General features: G+C 53.0%; 1 protein-coding gene across 1 annotated transcript; it reads right to left on the bottom strand.

The window, feature by feature from the left end:
• Positions 1 to 881: 881 nt before the first annotated feature.
• On the bottom strand, positions 882 to 18,888 carry LEMD2 (LEM domain nuclear envelope protein 2). The gene is made up of 9 exons (XM_001171510.7): positions 18,097 to 18,888; positions 16,450 to 16,490; positions 14,038 to 14,113; positions 10,764 to 10,840; positions 9,787 to 9,866; positions 7,922 to 8,067; positions 6,818 to 6,919; positions 6,634 to 6,736; positions 882 to 2,449 (listed from the first exon to the last, which is right to left on the bottom strand). Exons 1-9 carry the CDS (start codon positions 18,830 to 18,832, stop codon positions 2,299 to 2,301), a joined length of 1,512 nt encoding a protein of 503 aa, XP_001171510.1. The 5' UTR covers positions 18,833 to 18,888; the 3' UTR covers positions 882 to 2,298.
• Positions 18,889 to 20,661: the final 1,773 nt, after the last annotated feature.

The raw sequence follows: 20,661 nt of genomic DNA on the forward strand, positions 1-20,661 counted from the left end.
AGCCCTGCATTAGCTCCCTTCTCGGCTTAAAACAAAACGTGGCAGAGGGAAAGTCTTTCATGAGGAACAGAAAAGGGAAAGACAGGCTCATTTTTTCCCGAGTTGCGTTTCCAGGTCCTTTGACTATGGACCCAACTGTGTGACTCTAGTGACGAGGATAACAGGCTGGTGCTCACTGTGAACGGGAAAGGTGACCACAACAGTCTACAAGCCCCATGGGGCATGGCAGGACTGGCTGCCTTCTTGGGGTGACTGACCTTGGGGCCTCTGCAAAAGGAAGGACAGCAGTGAGATCCAGAAGCACACTCAGCAGCCCTGGCAAGGGAACCCTCACGTGCCTGCCAGACCACATGGGTGGGCAATGAGTGGTCTTCCCTATGGTTGGGCCTCAGAGGAGACAAAGAAGTCGGCCTCATGAAGGGACGCTACCAGCTGCTGGGAAGCCCCATCCAACCTCACCCTGTTCTTTCTTCCTCCTCCTCCCGGGACTGGTGCTGAGCACCTGAGGGGAACCTCTGGGTCTTGAGGGGAGGCAGAAATGGAGCCAAAGGAAAAAGGCCCCACTAGCCCCCACTTCTGGCCACCCACTGGGACCAAGGAGGCACCCTGCATGCTGCAATCCTCATAGCCACTCCGTAAGACAGGGTCATCACACGTTGCAAATGTGGAAACTGAGGCTGTGAGAGTTATGCAGCTTACTCGAGAAGTGGTCACTGGGTGGCAGAGGCCAGAGGTCTGGGAGGAACTGCAGAGCCCACGTCCTGCTCTCTCTCCCACCTTCCCTTCCAGCCACCTCCCAGAGCTGGTGCTTAAGAAGTCCACACATTGCCATTCCTTAGACATAGCTTTGGGGGAAGGGAAAGAACCATGGGCAAGAAACATCCGTTTTTAATAAATAGTTTATTCATCCAGCAGTTTCAGCCCTGATACTGAAGCCTGTTGCGGTGTTTCTTATTTTTCTGGCTGGAGCCTGATTATGAGAACATGGCCTCACCACGGGGCCAGCGCTCAGATTCCTGCCCTGCCGATCATCCAGACATCAGAGGAAATGAGAGTATTGCTCAAATGAGGGAGACTGGAGCTTTATTAAGGAAACAAAAAATACCAGTAAGACTAGAGAGGGGTGGTTAATGTTTCTGGAGGCAGCTGTGGAATTTCCTGTTTGCTCCCCTTCTCCTGCCTGCCGCAGATGAGGACACACGGGGAAGACTCGCTGGAGAGGCTTCTCGCACTTAATAAGGCCCCCCGTCGGGGTGCTTCTGGAGCCTGCCTCCCAGGGAGCAGGCTGAGGAGCTGGCGGGAGGGCCGGTGGGCGGCGGCGCGGACGCTGCTCCCTTGTGGCCGGCAGGGGGCAGCCTGCAGCCACTGCGCCTCTCCCGCCGCCAAGAGCCGCGGCCGGGGTAACAGAAACGCCGGCTGCGCTGAAGTTCTTGTTAAACAGCCCCGCGTCGGGGCTGTGGTCACAGTAAAGCAAGGCGATCTTCGCACACAGCAAGTGCGAGGCTCTGGGCCCTGACGCAGGGCTCCCAAGCTCCCGGAATCGGCGTTCTGGCTGCAGGCCTGGTCTAGAGTCGCAGCTTCTGTGAGAAGCAACACTGAGGCGGGCCCGCCCGCCCTGGGGCTGCCCGACCCTCCTCTCTGCTCTCAGCCCCAGTCCCTACTTCGGGATCCTCCCAGGAGGCTGTGCCGGCTGCTCACTCCTCCTGACCTGAGGGACCGTGTGTCTGGGCCTGGTGTTTCTAGACGGTCCCCCCTACAGTCACTTGTTCTAATTTCTAGCACCTTCCCTCTTCAGGATAGAGGCCCAGCCAGCCAGAGCACAGGCTTTCTCCCTTCACCCTTGAGCTCTCAGGTAACACCCCCCCTGAAGGCACATGGACCAAGCTGCTCCCCATCCCGCCACCCGAAACGCCATCCCTGCCCCACCTCCCAGGTGACAGACTCCCTGGCGTGGCCATGCCCCAGCCCACCAGCCCCACGCTTGTCGGCTGGGCCTGACAGCTGCTGCTCTTGTTTCCTATTCATGAAAACTAAACCCTTCTCCCCGTTTCTGCCAGCAAAACAGGGCAGAGTCTGGGCTGTCACCCTGGCTTCTCCCCCTCCCTTTAAAGGAAGCCCACATTTTCCTGCGAGCCGAACTCCTCTGAAGAGTATGGCAGACCTTTGGAATCGTGTCAGGACGAGACTGAAAGTCAAGGCAAGTGTGAATTCAGCACCAGCAGGCCTGGTGACCCTCCTGTGCCTCTGGAGTGGGCTGTCCTGGGACAGGCTGACCGGGAACAAGTCCCCGCCCGGGGCTTATCGCTCTGAGTCGGAGAAGGAAGAGGGCTTAGTCCATCTCCACACCAGCATGTCCTCTCCTGCAACGCGGTGGGACTCCGTCTGGATCCGGGATTCGTTGGAGGCCAGGAACTCCACAGCTCGGTCCCAGACGCGCTTCATGCGCCTCCTGCAATGAGAGGGACGGGGCTCTGCCTGGCACTGCTGAGGTGAGCCGGCCTGTGGATGCCCCTCCTACAAAGGGGACACATTTCCAGGCTCTGGCATGGAATTTATGTAAGAGAGGAAAAGCTGGCAGGTACTAACATGACAACTGCAGAGGAGAAAAACGTCTTGGGCCATAGAGAAATGATTCCTCAACCTTCACTGATCCAAACACATTCAATTAAAGGGAGCTAAAGGGCCGAGGTGTCTGGAGCACCCCCAGGTCTCCAGGTGTGCAGGGCTGTGCTAGGCTAGCTGACTCTTGCTGGGACCTGTTGCCTGCGCAGCCCTTGCCAAGCCAGTTCCAGTACCCCGCCAACTGCATCTTAATGCTGCTCTGGGTGGGCTCATTGAAGAGTGAGCACTGGGCTGTTTCATCTAAGCTCCACAGCACTCCAGGGGATGGGATGAGCTAAGCATCAGACGGGGGAGGCCAAGAAGCTGGAGCTGCTCTAGGGAACCAGAGCCACAACGGAGGGCCCCTTCAGTGGCCAGAGTCCCTTCTCTGCTGGGTCTCTAGGGCCTTGCACCCCCCTGGACAGCCTTCCCCTCATCTCTTCTTCCCCCCTTCCAGACTGGACAAGAAGGTTCCAAAGCCATGGGGGAGGGTCACTTTGATCTTTTCCCTTTGTGAAGCATGGTATTGCACAGCCCCCAGCCTTTTCTCATCACTGCAGACCACCTCCCCATGACACCACGCGTGGAAAGACAGTGACTGTGAGTGTGTACGCATGGGAGCAGAAGGGGAGGACAAACGGAGGTGGCCAGTGAGTCAGGAGGCGGGGGGGGGGGGGGGCTAGGGCTTCCCCAGGGGTCAGGACCTGCCACCAACCAAACCCCATGGGCCTATTCAGCAGCCCCAACTTGGCTGGTCTGGCCGAGGCCACGCATTCCCTGGGGACTGAGCTCCAAGGTGCTGGGTCCCTGAGCAGGAAGCGGCCAGTGTTGAGTGGGCAGTGCCTCACTCCAGCCCCTCCTTCCCAGGCCAGTTCTTCTCATCTCCCTCAGTCTTTCCCAAGCAGGCCCTCATCTACAGGGCAGACCTGACTGGCTAGCCAATGTCTCCTGACGTGGGGAGCTTGGCCTGGACTGACTGGGTGGCTTGGGAGGTAAGTCAAGAGAGCAAACAGGGCATGGGCGTCTGGGGTTCACATGGCTCTGACCCTGAGGGCCGGCTGAGTGGCAGCAGCTCTGGGTATCTATGCTAATGCACGAAGGCTTGGGTGGTAGCTCCGGCTGCAGGCAAGCTGCAGTGCCGTCTCATGCTCTTATTTAAGCGAATATGTGTGTGGAATATCATTTAAGCCCAAGGCATAATGGCTACCCTTGGATGATGCCCACGTGCTAGGCACTGACTTTTTTTTTTTTTTTTTTTTTTTTGAGATGGAGTCTCACTGTGTCACCCAGGCTGGAGTGCAGTGGTGTGATCTCAGCTCACTGCAACTTCCGCCTCCTGGGTTCAAGTGATTCTCCTGACTCAGCCTCCTGAGTAGCTGGGACTACAGGTGACCGCCACCATGCCCGGCTAATTTTTGTATTTTTAGTAGAGACGGGGTTTCACCACATTGGCCAGGCTGGTCTCAAACTCCTGACCTTGTGATCTGCCCGCCTTGGTCTCCCATTTTTTTTTTTTTTTTTTTTTTTGAGACAGGGTCTTGCTCTGTCACCCGGGCTGGTGTGCAATGGCGTGATCTCGGCTTACTGCAACCTCCACCTCTTGGGTTCAAGTGATTCTCATGCCTCAGCCTCCCGAGTAGCTGGGATTACAGGTGCATGCCACCATGCCCGGCTAATTTTTGTATTTTTAGTAAAGATGGGGGTTTCACTATGTTGCCCAGGCTGGTCTCGAACTCCTGACCTGAGGTGGCCCACCCACCTTGGCCTCCCAAAGTACTGGGATTACAGGCATGAGCCACCGTGCCTGGCTACTAGGCAGTGACTTAATGAACTTTGAGGCCACCACCCTGATACCAACCCCCCTTCCCTTAGGGTTTGTCACTACCTAATATCACATCTTTTCCTTATGCATCTTGTCATCTGTCTCCTTCCTGAGAACAAATGCTCCAGCTGGACAGGGATTTTTGTTTCTTCCACTTCCTGCTGTCTCCCTGTGACCCAGTAGAGTGTATGGCATGTAGTAGGTGCTCAATAAACATTTGTGGAGGAACTCAATGAATGAATGAATGAATGAATGATAGTCTCTTCGTCACAGCCCTGTGCAAAGCAGCAGGATCACCTGCATTTTAGGATAAGGAAACTGTGGCACAGGTTGACTGAGATGCTCATTGTCACGATACTCCTGCCAGGGCCAGGAATTGGGTGGGAGTTTGAGTACCCCAAGTCACCCTCCCTGGGAGGTAGAGGGCCTCACGCTGAAACCAACAGCAAGCGCTCCTCAGAGCAAGCACAGCCCATGCTGCTGTGAGTCTGCTCACCCTAAACTTCCTGCCTGCCACCTTTCCAGGGGTGAGGTGAGCATGACAGGCACCAAGCACCTTCATGTTTAAGATGGACCTTTTTTTATTTTTTTAAGAGATAGGGTCTTGCTCTGTTGTCCAGGCTGATGTGCAGTGGCATAGTTATAGCTCACTGTCGCCTCGACCTCCTGGGCTCGAGTGATCCTCCTGCCTCAGCCTCCTGAGTAGCTGGGACTACAGGCATGTGTCACCATGCCCACTAATATTTATTTTTTGTAGAGATGGGGTTTTGCTATGTTGTCCAGGCTGGTCTTGAACTCATGGGCTCAAGCAATCCTCCCACTTTGGCCTCCCAAAATGCTGGGATTACAGGTGTGAGCCACTGTGCCTGACTTAAAGTGGACTGCTAACGGCTCTATTTTTCTGATTCCTCTTGGGTTGCAGATAGGGATGATGTTGACAGTAGAGCCTGGTGGCGGGAGCACAGAAATGCCACTAGCCATGGGACTCTTGAGCACATTCCTCTACTTCCCTGTGCCTCAGTTCCCTTATATGTAAAATGGGGCCACTTCTGTTGTGTGCGTGAGCCATGGTGAGGATCAAGTGAGTGAGTTTGCATCTGTGGAGAGCTCCAAGTAGTGCCCGGCTCCCAGCGAGCACTCAGCAAGGGTGAGCTCTCAGCATCACCCAGCAGATGACAGCATCTGGCCAGAAACCACAGCAAGTGTCTGCTGGGGAGGGACCACAACCAGAGCCAACACTGGGGGGGCCCTGCTGGCTGTCTCCTGGGACTCTGCCCTCCCCCACCCTGGTTCTGTCAGGACCCCAGTGTACAACTCCAGCAGTCACAGCCCATGTGGAAGGTGCCCTGCAGCTGCACATGACAGTGGCCCTGCCACCCCTTCCCATGAAGCTATGTGCCCTGGAAGCTGACCCCATTCATGTTGTGAAACTTTGCTTTCAATTACATGTATATGCATGAGTGTACGCATGCGTGTGTGGGAACTGGACCATGATGTTGCAGGTAACAGGTGTTTTTGACTGCAGGTCATGGTTTAAAAAGTTTGAAAAACAATTTCCTCCTCCTTGCCAGTGACTGATTCATAAACAGACATGTAAGAGATTCTGGTCAATAAAGCCTCAAGGAGTGTGTCACTGGAGGCTACTGGGAACATGTTCTCTTGCTTATAAGACAACAATAGGCCTACTTTTCCCCTGCTGGCTGTGACAAGGCAGACAGTGCCCCAGCTGCTGTTGGCCACCATCTGCAACCATGAGGGACCCCAGTCTGTTGATAACATCCATGGAGGAGTGTGGGACCACGAGAATCACAAGAGCAATGGAACCGGAGACCTGACTGTTCTGTGCCTGGAGCCCATGCAGCTCTGAACTTCCACTTACAGAGACTGAGGAGATCCTTCACTACTTGTGCCCTGGGGGAGGGAGCTGCTATTACTTGGAGCCCAAGGCCTCCTAACTGGTATCACCACTGCCAGTGTTCTCTCTACAGAGGTGTGGGATTGTGCTTTCATATGTCTTTTCTAGCTCATCCTGCCATAAAGAGCCGAGCATGCTGGGGAGCAGCAGGAGTGGGAGCAGAGCCACTCTTGGCCCTGGGGTCTGCACTGCCCTCAGCTGACATCTGATGCAAGGCTCCGGGTTTCCTTCTGGGGAGCTCAGTGGGGTCGGACCCCATCTTACCTCACACCCAGCGCCCCAGCCAGGGACTCACCGGCTCTGTGGAGGGATCAAGCTGTCGCGCACGTGCAGGATGCCTACATATGGATAGCGCTCCATGTCCTGCTCCCAGTCCACATAATGGTCCTGGACCACGTCTGCAGGAGAGAGCACACCATTTAGGGCAAGGACCCTCTGGCTGGCGTCGGCAACCCTTTATTCACCAGGGGGCCACGCACCTATAATCTTCTTCACCATCTCATACATGGCTTGTTCCTCCTCTTCTAACTTTCGCCACCGATATTTTAGGAGAATTAGGAGCCCCCACAAAAAAGCCAAGCCTGTGAGGGAACAAAACACTGTTAATCCCTCACACTTCATTTGGCAGTGGGTCTCACCATGGACAAGATGCTGTGATGGATGCTGTGGGGGATCCGCCACATGGGTTTGGGTACCTACTATGTGTCAGGCTCAGGGCCAGCATGCGAGAAACAAAAGATACAGAAATGCAGAGGGACGACAGATTATTAAGTGATCATCTTCCTCCCACCGGCTGTCACCACAGCGGCATCCCCAGCCGTCCAGCTCTCGGCTCCTCCCAACCTCATTCTGGGGCTTTCATCTCCTCCCTTGTGAACCAGAACACAGTGTTTCATACATATATACATGCCGGGGCCCTTTGTATTCCGAGATGCTGCTGCCGATAATGATTTCTGTGCCTGATGGCACGGGGGAGGGAGCTGTGTGCACACTGAGGCGGTCTGTGATTTGTAGCTCCAACTATCTCTGGAAAGCTGTGGTTTCTGTGACTTGGCCTTTCGCCTTCAGAGATGCCCTGAGGTCTCTGCTCAAAGGCGGCCCCCGATGTCAGGGGATAAGACTGGTGCCCTCCTTTCAGTGCAGCACCCTGAGTCCTTCTTGCTTTCATCAGGTATCTGTAGCTCTCCAGGAGATGTTCATATTTTTCAGGGAGCAAAAGTAGGCCAAGCCCCTGCTGTGCCTCCTGCTCGAAGCTGGTCCACACTGGGATCCCTGCAGAGCCCAGAAGGGGTGGGGCCCAGCTCCTGCTCAGGCCAGGCTCCCGCTCAGGAAATCTGACAGTCCCCTGCCCTGAATCAAGGACATTTTCTAGTTATCCTCACGGATTCCTGCCACCAATCTCCAAAGGTAAATACAACCCAGGGCAGAGGCTGACTTGTTCATCTCCTCTGTTTTATGAGACAGACCTCAGGTTCACTAGACAGAAATGAACCCTCCGGGCCTGGAATTTCTATAGCTCATCATTCATGCCTAGGAGTATGCTTGACTGCACAGAAGGGGAGGGAAGGCGGCCGAGGACTTACACCAGAAGAAGATGAGCACGTTGGTGACAGCAGTGAGCAGGGCCCGGCTCAGGCGGCAGCCAACACCCATGCGGGGGTGGGCAGATTCCAGGCAGACCACCTTGTCCACGGTCGTCACCAATTCAGACTGGTCTTCTCCTTTCAACCTGAAAGAGGACACAGGGCTCTAAACATGTTGGAAAGCTCCAAGGAGAGGCAGTGCAAGCCCCACTTCAAACAGGAGGAAGCGAAGGAAAGTGGGGACGCAAGGCCTCTACTTGCTTATAGAATAGGCTTGGTATCCTGGCTGCATTCTTTCCAGAAATTTCCCACATTGGCTACTTAGAATGAATAAAGCTTTAAAGACGGCAGCAGGCTTGAACCCCTACCGCTAAAGCGACGTCCCCCTCTGTCAGGTCTTTGACAGCCTCTCTCAGCGTGTAGGAGATTAAACTGTAAATTGGATTCCCACCTCCCAGCATAGAGAAATGGAAATGTTTACTGAATCACTAGCTTTGCAATTGCATGGCAAGAACTGAAAGACAGAATCTGGGAGGTTGCACTTTTCCTCGGTGACGAGGAGGCACATAAGCTGTTTAAGCGTAAAGATCATGGGGCATCCATGAGGCTCATGGGGAATCCGTGAGGCTCATGGGGAATGAAAACCACCAGGCTCTCCGAGGCCAGACCCCAGCCACCGCGCCTCCACCATGGTCTCTGGCCAGGAGGTGTCAGGACCTGCAGAGGTGGGGACACCAGAGCCTTCTTCCAGCTAGGTGACCCAGGGCGAGAATATCATGCTCTTAAGGCTGCATGCTGGAATGGCTGGCATCCCAAGTGTCCTGATTTCTCAGGACCCACTTTCAATATGGTCATCCTGAGCGGCTCTGCCACCCTCCAGGCTGCCTTCCCCAACATGAAAAGGTGAGTGTCATCATTCTTCTGTGTTAGCAGCTTCAGTGAGCGCTGCTGCTGAGGATAAAATCCGTATTCTCCTCCGCCTTTTCTAACACAGGAAAATTGCTCAGCTACTCAGGGCAGCTTTTTTTTTTTTTTTTTTAAGCCAACAAATTTTAATCGTGCCATGCATCCAGTTATCCAGCTTGAGGTGGAACTGCCCGAGGGGCTTCTGCTGGATGCAGTGCTGATGGAATTAGTAATTTGGGTGGATTAGAGAGGAAAAGAACAAAACTCTAGAGGACATTTTAATATCAAGAGCTATAACCTGAACAGAGACCCCCACAAACACCGAGAGTGGGAAGTGGGGAAGTGATGCTGCTCTGCCAGCAAGGGACAGGTCTCTCGAGGCTGCCTGGCTGTTGGCTGACACGCCCCTCCCCGTGGGCTGAGCCGCCAGATACAGCCTTTCAGCCTCATGAAAGGGTTTGCTACCTTTTCTAACAGTGCTCACCAGTGATAAAAATGAGGCAGAAACTGCCTGGTCAGAATAAAATCCAGTATTTCCTTATGCGATTTCCATAGTAAGTAAAACCAACATACAGAAAGAATAATTTCATCTACAAATAAAAACTAGCTCCCGAGGAGGGGAAGTGCAGAAAAATGCCTTCCCCAACAAACCATGTGGTGTTGTTGATGAATGAGAAAGGCACAGACTGAGTTACCTGAGACAGGATTTAGCTGGAACACCAGGCTAACATCCTAACACCTGGATTTTGTGTCTCATCTTGAAGCTGCTCCTTACACTGCATTCCAAATGCTTCTTGCTTTTGTTGCCCCACTTCCATCCTAACCCACATGATTCTGCTGGGAGACCCAGCCTCCAGCTTCAGACCTGAGACAGCTCTGTTGGAGCACGGGTGTTAGCTGACGAGCGAGGACAGTGGTTGCAGGCACCCATGCTGCGTCGCCACCCTGCCCACACTCACCAGATGCCCACGTCCTTGTTACTGCTCAGTATCCAGGTCAGTGCAGCTTCAAACTTGGCGGAGGAGCTGCTGGTCACATTCTGTGGGAGGGCGCGGGAGAACGTTAGTTCGGCGTCTGGGCGGAGCAGCTGGAACATTATTCTGCTGCTGGATTAAGGAAGCCCTCTCCCGTGTCCTCCACAGCCCCAAAACCCTGTTCTGCTAAAAGCACAGCAAACTGGCAGGAAGGAAATCGGGGGTTGATGAAAGCCAAGGAAGAGGCTATAACCAGAGGAGGTGATGCGGAAGCACAAGCAGGAAAACAGTGCGGGTCTGAGGCGGCCAAAAGAATATGATTCTCTCGAGGATGGAAGCATCAGGCCAGAGAGCTGGCAGCTCATCTTAGGGTAAAGCGAATAACAGCATTGTGGCTGGGGGTGGGTGAGCCCAGTGGCCGGTGCAAGTGGTCTGGCCTCAGGCAAGTCCCTGACCCTCTCCAGGCCTCAGTTTCTTCATCTGTGAAATGCAAATGGAACCAGATGACCCCTAAGTTCCTGGACAGGCAGGCGACCTGGAATACCAGCTCCATAGTTCTATAATCTACCATCCTGAGGCCACACAGGAAATCAGACGGCCCCTGGGCAGTCTGAATGTTAATCATACGGGGGAGAAGGGACAGCATGTTTCTCCTGAAAGCCGAAGGCAAGACAAGCAAAGTGAACCAAGGGAGAAGCAGGTAACAGGCACACCTACAGTGCAGCAGTCAGGAGTGAGCCGCCCCACTGCACATGGTGGCCTGGCTCTGGGGCAGTCACTACCATGGCTGCCTTAACTGAAGGTAGTCTAGCACAAAAAGCCATAAACCAAACCTTAACTTAAGGTAGCCTAGTACAAAAGCCACAAAGCAAACAAAAAACAAAAACCCCAACAGGGCTTGAAAGACCAATAGGAAAGCACCAGGCCCTCCCAGGAATGGATAAGCACTGAAGCCTACTTACGGCTATATATTCTTGGGCTTCCATAACAGGAATGCATTTGCTTTTTAGATTCTCTGGATTTCCACACTCAAAATTACCTAGGAGAAAAAAACCACACATGCTCAAACACAAAGGAAAAATCACCCTGAAACAGACTAAAAAATGCAGCAAGAATCAAGCCATCAGCTCTAATAAGGAGCATGTTGCCCAGTGGCTCCTGGCTTCTGTGGGGCATCTTCACTCTGCACAAAGATCAAAAGCCACTTAGCTTGGATCGATTCCAGATCATTAAAACCTGACCTGCAAAGCAGTGTGGCGATTTGCATTAAATGACTAAAAAGCTGCCCAATAGCAAGGTCTCTTTGCAATTGATCCCTAAAAGGATCAGACAGATAGCTTCGGAAGGTACCGGAATGGCACTATAAATAAACACAGCCTGAGAAAAAAGAAAGGCAGGGAGGCCATGGGCACCACGGGGATTCTGACTCATGACACAGGCAGGCGACCTGGAATGCCAGGTCTATTGTCTTGAGGGGCCCCTTGGAGGAAGAGGATGTCTGTGTGCTGGGCAGTGGGGCCTCAGCACAGCACGCCAAGGGGCAGCTCCCCCGAGTGGCTTTGGAGGCCTGCTCCCATAGGATGGAGCTGGCAGCCTCCCACTTAGTCCTGCCCAACCTCCCCGGTCCAGCCCAGGGGCCATCTCCCCTGGGAAGCCCTCAGCCCCTGGGGGCCTTTTGTTTAATGAAATGGCCCCAGATTTGGTGACCTGCCATAGCCCTTGGTCCTCGCTCCTGTGCTGTGGTTTGCCTGACTCCCCGAGAGCAGGGAGGGTGCAGGGCCAGGCACGCATACGCTATTTAACACGTGTGCGTGGCCTGACTGCCCTGACCCAGCACAGCCTGGGGGACTTCGGGTGGCCAGTGAGTGTGTTTCTGCATGCTGGGGAAGGGAGCAGCTGAAGGTCATATTTTAAAACTTTGAAACTGAACTGAAGCCTGTCCCCTTCCCCTAACACAGCCAGATCCTCCTACTTCAAAGTTGATCTTGACCCCAGGGGTCCCCTGAGAGACAGGTGGCTTCTAGCATCCTCCTTTTCCCACTAGGACTCTTCCTGCCCTTGCCAGGCCTGCCTGGACCACGTAGATGGCCTCTCGATTCGGTTCCTCCTCTCCCTTTCCCAATCCAGTTGTTTTGTCAATAACACTTGAAAATGATTCTGCTTAACTGCGCTACTCAAGCTGCTGCCGCATTCGCCTTCCTGGCACCTGGCTCTCAGCATGATACTCCCTTGCTCAAAGCCTCTCTGGCCCTCACTGCCTGCCAGATCAAGCTCTGGTGGCCTGGCATCCAAGGCCATCTATGGTAGGGCCCAACCAACACTTCCAAACTTCATTCCCTCATCTTCCCCTTCCTCCATGAAGGTGCTGCTTCCCACCCAAGATGTAATTTCCTGCCGCTTTGCCTTGTCCTTCCCCACATACATGTAACCAGTCTTACCTGGGCTTCAGGGCCTGGCACAGATGCTACCTCCTGTGACGCTCTCCTGACTGCTCCAGCTAAAAGGCATTGTGCCTCCCAGAACTTCTGGCCTCTTGGTTCTTGTCTAATCACATTTTATATCACCCAGTGGTCAGGGAGGTAGGTGGCCTGTCTCTTCTAGTAGACCCCAAGCAGGGGTTGGGCCCTGCAGGCAGGACCTGGAGCTGAGTCATCTCACTGCAAGGGCCTGCACAGTGCCCAGCCCACAGCGGATCCCTAACAGGAGAGGCCTGGAAGGGGTTGAGGACTACTAGGGAGCCTCTGTGAGGCACACTCCTGTCTCAATGAGATATGTACCTTCAAGGCGGCCCCCCAGGCTTGTCGGAGGGCAACAGGTGCCAGGGCCCTTGAGGGCACAAGGCAAGACCACATATGGAGGGTAGGATGGAGGAGAAATATCTACTAGGACCCAATTTCGAGCAGTGCTTCTCAACTTTAGGGTGCACTCAAATCCCCTGGGGATCTTAAGATACAGACTCTGATTCACTGGGTTTGGCATGAGACCTGAGATTCTGAATTTCTAGTGAGCTCCCACGTGATGCAGATGCTATGGGTCCTTGGACCACAATTGAGACACAAAGGTTTGGAACACTCTCTTAGGTCAGAATTGACATCCCAAGCACCTGGGCCGTACAGAGGAATTCCTATGATGCTGTGAGCAGGAGCCCCAGTACCTGTTTCTCCTCCAAGTGCTCATGGATGCCTCCCCTACCATCTCATCTCTCACTTTCAAGAGGGAGGAGGCAGAAAAGCTGATGCTCATGAGATTGTCCCTGAGGACTGAGGGCCCAGGAGAAGTCCACCTGACCCTAATTTCCCAGTGAAACCTTAGACAAGGGTTGACCTCACAATCCTAAGACCTGTCCTCTGACCCCACAGGTAAGAGGCGCCTCTTGAATATCCCTTAAGATAGAACTGCTCTGTCTGGTTCTTGTGTCCAGCGCATTTAACACAAGGCGCACATGCTGATATTCACCTATGTCAACTGCAAGTGATTTTGAGAGCCTCCTGGATGCCAGGCGTCGGGCAGGACATAATAATGCAGGTGATATCTCTGGCCTCAAGGAATAACTTCACCAAATAAAACAGTAGGGGATGCATCTTCTGGATGCATTTTCAGGGGCATTTCACAGAGGTGCTGAGAATGCCCTCCTTTAGAGGACAGCACTTGACTCTCATTTGTAGAGAACAGATAGACCCAAGAGCCCTTGGTCAGACAGGGAGATGAAGACCCTGAGAGGATCAGGGACTTTGTCTGAGGTCCCACAGCCACATGGTGATCAGGACCAGATGTGACACCAGGGCCCACTACACAGACTATCTGCTACTTGCACAGGCAAGAGGCCTCTCCCGGGCCCAGCCAACCACCTGGTTCAGAGGGTCCCTCTAGGGTGGAGGACACAAATTCTGACAACACCTGGGGCTTGGCCCCTTCCCATGCCAACAGAGACCCCCAAAGCATTAGGTAGTGGGCATCCCCAAGAAGGAAGAACACCTGCAGGAAGGCCTGTTCACATGCCAGGACCTCCCTTAAAGAGGAGCAAGAATCAAATATGTTTTGTTCAAACACAAGGCTTATAAAAGATGTGCCTGAGTGAGGAGGCGAGAAGGTGAGACTCGGCTTCTGAATATGCCTTCTGGGAGACAACCAGGGAGTGTCTCGCTGGCCAGCAGCAGTGTAACTAAGCCTGATGAACCGGGTCAGCCGCCCATAGCTCTCACAAGAGGAATCTCAGGACTTACGTGACTTACTCACCAGCTTGGATGGCCAGGAAATTGTAGAGTTCATGCAGCAGCTCCAGCAAGGCTGCCTTCTGCTTGGCCTGACAGAACTGGAAAGGCACGGGACAAGTGGTCAGCAAGGAGGGGTGGGTGGGAGGGGTCCGTCTGTCCCATCTTTACTTCTCCAGCCACACTGTCAAATACTAAACAGCAAGGAATATCTCATACTTTTACAAAATAGAAAAAAATTCTGCCAAGTGCTGGGCCTAGGGAGAGAGTTGATAAATATTGGGTTAACTGCCTGAGAAAGACCCTGGAGAAGCAGAGGCAAAGCTGAAAGCAGACACTGTAACCAAGGGGCTGCATCCCAGAGGCTCCTGGCTCCTGCCTTTCCCTTGGAATGACGGCCATTAAGAGGGCTGAGCAGAGGCGACGTGGTCGGGGGATGATGCAGTCGCTCCGCTTCCTCAGACAGAAGAGCAACTGCCGTCGGAGTTTGCAGAGATGGGAGAGCTGGAAGAGCTAGGAGAGCTTGCAGACAGGGCAGAATGTCAGCAGCTGCCATCTCGTCTCCCGTTAGGTGGAATCTCAGAGCCCTCATCTGAGTAAGGATTGTGGTAGGATTCAGTGCGAACTCACACAAACCACTCAGCAGAGGCTGCTACCACCTAAAGGAAACAGGAGGACAGACGGTACCAGACAACGAGACGGCCTGATTAAGACAACACACCCACTCCCAGCCTGTCCCCACGTTTTCAGCAGCACAAAGGCAGAAAGAAAAACACAAAGTGTCACCGTCTTCAACGACCGAAAAGGGAAAGAACATGAATCTGAAATTCAAATGCCCGTCTGTGATCTCGGTAAGCCTGGAGCCATGCAAAGAATAAGACTTTCAGCAAGAGCCTCACCAAAGCCAAGAAACACGTCCCCACCTGCTTGTTCCTGTGTCCACCCTCCAGAAAGGCCAAGGGTGCCCCATGAAATCTTAGCTCCACAAAGCCTGCATTGAGATGGCCCAGCCCCTGCTTTCTGATGCTCTGATGAAGGTCTGAATGGTTACAAATAAGGATATCTGCATCTGAAGCCCTCGCTGGCAGGTGCTGAATGCCGTCTGCCCACGGAGCGCATCTGTAGCTAGGACCTGGAGGGTACCTGTCTGGGCTCACTCAAGTGGAGCCTGAGTGCGTCCAGATCAGAGAAGGCCAGGGAACAAATGTGCCATTCACTTGTGGGTCTGATTCATTTAGAGATGTGAAGGACCAAGAAATAGAAACCATGGAACTTTTTTCTAATTAAAAGACAAACAAAACTAACATCACTGAGAAGTCTTACAGAAAGTTATTTTTTCCTGTTTTTGTTTTAAGTCTTCAAATTCCAGTTTCCCCTCTGGCTGCCTGTGTTTCTGGGCCACTTCCTCTCATCATCAACTACAGTTTTTATGATAGAAGGCAGATTAAACTTACTATGAATCTGTTTTTACAAAACAATTGGGAAGCAAAGATATTTGGTGGATGAATGCAATAAATGGATGTAATAAAACACCCCCAACTATGACACACCCGAAGCCAAAGAGAAATAAAAGCCGTTATCTGCACCAGGATGCCCCCTCATTTACATGAGTAAGACAGTCAATGCAGGGGCGGCCAGAGGACCATGCGTCATTTTCTTTCCCAGCCCCTGGGCTACTAGAGATGTTAACTAAGGACTTGGGAGGCCAGGCATTGCACACTTAATTAGACTACTAAGTCATGCCCTCTGGCAGCACAAGACTCCTCCTGGTACAATTTAAGACCTGAAAATTTACTGCCCCATATCTTCTCCAGACTGTCACCAGAAGCAGCATCCCAGCTCCTTGATAATGCTGCTTTCATGATTCATAAATGGATGGGGCTGCTCGCCTTCCCCAAATATTATTTGTAGGGAATATTAGAGCTTCATAAAACAAATCTAAATGTAGACTAAGAGGGCTAATTCCACTTAAGATGTGTTCCAAACAAACTCCCTATGTTTCAAATCAGAACAGCATTTTCAGAGCCACAGCTGCACCACTGGAGACAGAGAATGTGGAATTGAGAACTTGGCCTCCTGATGCTTAGAAACGCCGGCCCTTCCTCCCAGTGCCAGGGAGCTTGAGGGTCCTTCAACAACAACTTACTGCATCCCCCTAGATTGACTCAGGCAGATCAAAGTCCCCGATGCTACATTTGATGGGAAAGTGTCCATAACAAGCCCAGGGTTGGATTTTGGGAGGTCAATTCTATTTCAAGTATTCCTTCACTGCCACAATTGAGCCTGACATGAACATCACAGAACACAATGTGACTCTGGTACATTACAGGAAGCACTCCCTGAAAATGATCCTATTCTTTTTCTGGGGAAGTTTACCTCCTGATGGAGGCTAATATCCTCAGGAAGAATAATAAAAACCAGAGAAACTCAAACTCACCTCATCTGTTTTTCTCTCACAGTCCACTGGCAATAACTTCACTGAGACCAAGAAAAGAAACACAGAGGAAATTAAGTGTGGGTTGAGAAAGGAATACAAAAAGAGACTACTCACAACATTCGGAGGGAGTAAAGCATTACCAAGCCAAGGGTGGGGATTAGAAAGATGTCATCTAAGGAAGGCACTTTTAAAATGCAGACAGCAAAATGTAAGGGTATCCAAATCCTGGATTAGGAATTACGATAGCTGGGTCCTTGTCCCAGCTGAAAATGATTAGCTCAAGTTTCTTGGGCAACTCAACCACTCTGAACCTCTGTCTCCTCGTCTGTAAAATGGGATCAAATGGGCCTTCCCTGCTTAACTCAGGGAGTTAGGCCCAAACAAAACAAAATATAGGAGTTTTGTAAACAATGATATGTTAAACAGAGATTAACACCATAATCGGAGGGGAAGTCCAGGTAAATACCAGCATACATTCTAGCGCTGTTGTCTTAAAGCATCTCAGCAGTGAGTACCAGTGTGATACTGTTTGACATCACCAGTGTAGTTATAGTACCATGACACTCCCAGGTCTCCTTAATTTCTCTAGCAGGTCGACAAACTATTCACATAGTTGATAAATGCTCTCATAGTGGGGAAATCATTTGGGTGTTTGCACACGAGTCTGTTAATACCCTTGCCCACAGACTTGTACACTCCCAAACATCCATCTGCCACGCCAGCTAAGACATACTTTAGCTTTTTCCTGTATTTTGGCAGTTCCTGCTAGGCATGAAAGGATGTGGCCTTGGCTGGAAGCTGGGAACAGTATTAGTCACATTCGTGCTTTGTAAAGAGTATTAAAAGTTGGTGAACTACAGTGGCCCTTTATACCTAAATGTATAATGAAATGATCTCTATGTTTCCTTTCAGAAAACACACAATCCTCAGCTATTCCGGATACATACTGTATCCTGCAGACCTCTCATTGGCATATCTAACCATGTAACTTAAATGTGGCCAGAAGGATGGCTGTGAGCATCCTTGAGTCATAGTCTCTCTCTTAACACACTCCATGAGGGTGCTACAAGCAATGATAAGGGCCTCCAGTTGCGATCAGTTTAACCTGTCTGGCAAGCAAGGCTGGTAGATTCTCCTGTTGACAAAGCGGCGGCCCTGTGATTCAAAGAAGTGGAGAGTGGACTTTTTGGTGCTACAAATCTGGGACCCCCAACCAGATCCTATCTGTGGGCCACTGAAATCTGGAATGCCTTCAAACAGGCACTAAATGTGTAAGCCAGAGGTCAAAAGGGAAGAACCCAAACGGATGGGGTGAATCTGTTAGAGGAGGGTGTGGCTTCCTCTCCAGGGAGAAAACCAGAGGTTGGAGGAGCAGTGACTACAGCTTGTGATTGAAAGGGAGACGTTAGAAGGGAGGGCTGGGGCAGAAAAGGAGAACAGGAGAAAGTGAAGGCAGAAATTATTGCAGATGCAGGAGCCTTGGCCCTCTCTTCCCACAGCTGGAAGAAGGCGGGCCTGGAAATGAGAAGACGGTCAGAGGCAGCTGACAAGGCCGGAAGTGCGCGGCCTGGCGCCGACAGGAACGGGGGATCCTCCGGCGGACACACGCGCGCCCAGGGCCCTCCCCTGCGCCGGCCCAGGACGTACTGTTGTCCTCCGCCTCCTGCGGCGCTGAGGGCTTGCCCATCTTCACCCAAAGGATGCCCAGGAAGACGAGCAGTAGCCCTAGGCTGGCCCAGAGCAGAAGCCGAGAGAGCCAGCGCTCCAGCCGGCGCCCCACCTCAGGTCGGGCCCGCGCCGCGCCAGCAGGGCCCGCTCGAGTCGCCCGCAGGCCCGGGCGCGGGTCGGGACCGAGGAGGGAGGAAGGCAGCCGCGCCGGGGCGGGAGACGCTGCCCACCAGCGGCGGGCCGCGAGACCCGGGCCCTGCGTGGCCCTGTCGGGCGTCCGGGCGTCCTCGTCCTCCTCGGAGCTGCCCCGGACCGAGGCGCGGCGCCTGAGTTGCGCCGGGCGGGCAGGATAGGCGAGGCCGCGGCTCCCTACCCAGGAAGCCGCGGAGGGCCGGATATCACCGTAGGCCCCAGGGGTCGCATAGGCCGAGCCCGAGGTCGGCTGGGAGAGCCAGGGCTCCGCCCGCGGAGAGGCCGCGGCGGGCCGGGCGCGCAGCGGCGCATCCTCGCGTAGCCGGGCCTCTTCCCGTAACCGCTCCTCGCCCCGCGGCCGGGCCTCCTCCCGCAGCCGCTCCTCGTCGCGCAGCCGGGCCTCGCCCCGCAGGCGGCGCAGCTTGTTGCGGTAGACATCCCGGGTGGTGTCGGTGATGGGTCCTGGCTGGAAGCCCAGGGCCTGCAGCTCCCGCCGCAGTTCCAGGTCCGACAGGCCGGCCATGGCCAGGACGCCGCCCCCCGCCCGCCCCTGGCGCGCACCGCACCCGGAACTGCTCCCTCCCGCAGGCGCGGCGGAGCGGGCGGGGCCACGCGCCATGATGGGAAGGTCGGTCGCCATGTTGGGAAGGTCTGCACTTGGCCTTTGGTCGGCCATGATGAGGCGGTCTGACGTGGCTCTTAGAGCCGCCATGGTGGGAAGGTCCAAGGGGGATTAAATTTTTTGTTTTGTTTTGTTTTGTTTTTCTCTCTCTCTCCGCTCTCCCACTTCCCTTTGTTTGTTAGATCAAGCAGTATTAATCTCTGAGTCCTCCAACCCTAGCTCTGCCTCTGGCAGGTGGTAAGCGTTCAGTAAAGTCAGCGTTGATTTAATAGATGAATTGGTTAATGGTGAACGAAGCCACTGCCACGAATGGAGAGACAGGATGATTTGCCTCTCTGGGCTTGGAGACTGATGTGTGATCCGGTTTTATTTGGGCCTTAGAGTACACTCCAGGCATGCTCCAAGACCCTGTCCCGACTTCGGGCTTGTTAACTGGGCAACACTGAGCACCAAGTAGGTGCGATCCCTGCCTTAGGACAGACACTGGCCCCCAAGGAGCGCCAGCCTGGAGGAGACGCAGCATCCATGGTGGAGGCAGAGGAGCAAAATGCCCTTGGGTTCCAGTGGGCAGTTGAGGCTTCTCTGCGGAGGGCCTGTGTCTGCGTAATGGGATTTTTACAAGGAGACATGGGAGAGAGAAGACTCCAGAGATACACGGTCTTGCAGCCTCACTGGTGGTTTAGGTTGTGGGCTTTGGAGCCAGACAGTTCGATTTCAAATCCCTACTCACAACTATTAGATGTGTGATCATATTCAATTAACATTGTTAGCCTATTTGCCAGTAAACCTCAATAGAATTGCTGTGAGGATTAGAAGAGGTAGTTTGGCTAAGGTGCTTGGGACAGTGCCTGGCACACGTTCATGCGTGTTTATACTTAACCCACATCTTTGCAGTGTCAGTGCTGTGTAGAGCCTCCCACAGGGCAGGTGATTTGGTTACATGAAGGCTCTTAGCAGGAAACCCCTAAGGGAAGCAAGGGAATGTGGCAACTGGAAATAGAACCAGTTTATAATCTTCCTTCCACATCCCTCAACTCCCATTCCCAAACATTTATTGCCGGCCCAATAGGTTCCATCCATTTCTACCCCTGCCATTCCATTCTCCCCTTCCCCCCAGGCCCCTCCTCCCTGGAACTGCCCCGTATCTGTCCCAGCAGCCCCCTTGCCCATTCCCCACTTTATTCCCTTCCCTCCCTGACACCCTGGGCAATGCTATGCTCCTCTGTCTGGGTTTTGCATTCCTGCCACTTGCTCCACCTCAGGGGTATTCAACACTGGCCACAATTGCTGGGAAAATGACAGCCTCGGCTTGGTCAGCTTCCACTGTTAGCCTCCCCATCTCCCCTGACTTAGCTGCTCCCATGTGGTGTGATTTCTCTCACCAAGTGTTGTTTTCCTTTTCCCTGCCTGTGTTTGCACGGAATGCCATGAATTTGATATAGTGATTGCCTAACACATATACCACATAATAGTATTTTATTTCTTTCTGAAGCACTGTTTGCATGACAAATGAGTTGGTAACATTTGTGCAACTCCTTGCAGCTGTGCGGTTCAATATGTAAAGAATGAGCCTTTCGGCATCAGTACTGGCCCCATGTATTCTAAGAGGGCTTGAAACTAATGCTTAAACAAAGTTATCGTTACAGCATTTCACAGAGTTATGGTCTGTTTTATAACAATGGATCTCAGGGCGATTTAAAAATATGGACTGAACTGGAGCCACCCCCAGT

The sequence above is a fragment of the Pan troglodytes genome, chromosome 5 (genome assembly GCF_028858775.2).
Source record: "Pan troglodytes isolate AG18354 chromosome 5, NHGRI_mPanTro3-v2.0_pri, whole genome shotgun sequence".
Classification (NCBI taxonomy): domain Eukaryota; kingdom Metazoa; phylum Chordata; class Mammalia; order Primates; family Hominidae; genus Pan; species Pan troglodytes.

Bases quoted from the DNA above. Each gene is read 5' to 3' on its own strand.
- LEMD2 (XM_001171510.7), bottom strand. From the start codon at position 18,832: ATGGCCGGCCTGTCGGACCTGGAACTGCGGCGGGAGCTGCAGGCCCTG. The intron at 10,841-14,037 runs GTGAGTAAGTCA...TTTTTCTCCTAG, and splicing joins TTTCCTGGCCATCCAAGCTG to GTAATTTTGAGTGTGGAAAT. The intron at 9,867-10,763 runs GTAAGTAGGCTT...GCCCTCCCACAG, and splicing joins AAGCCCAAGAATATATAGCC to AATGTGACCAGCAGCTCCTC.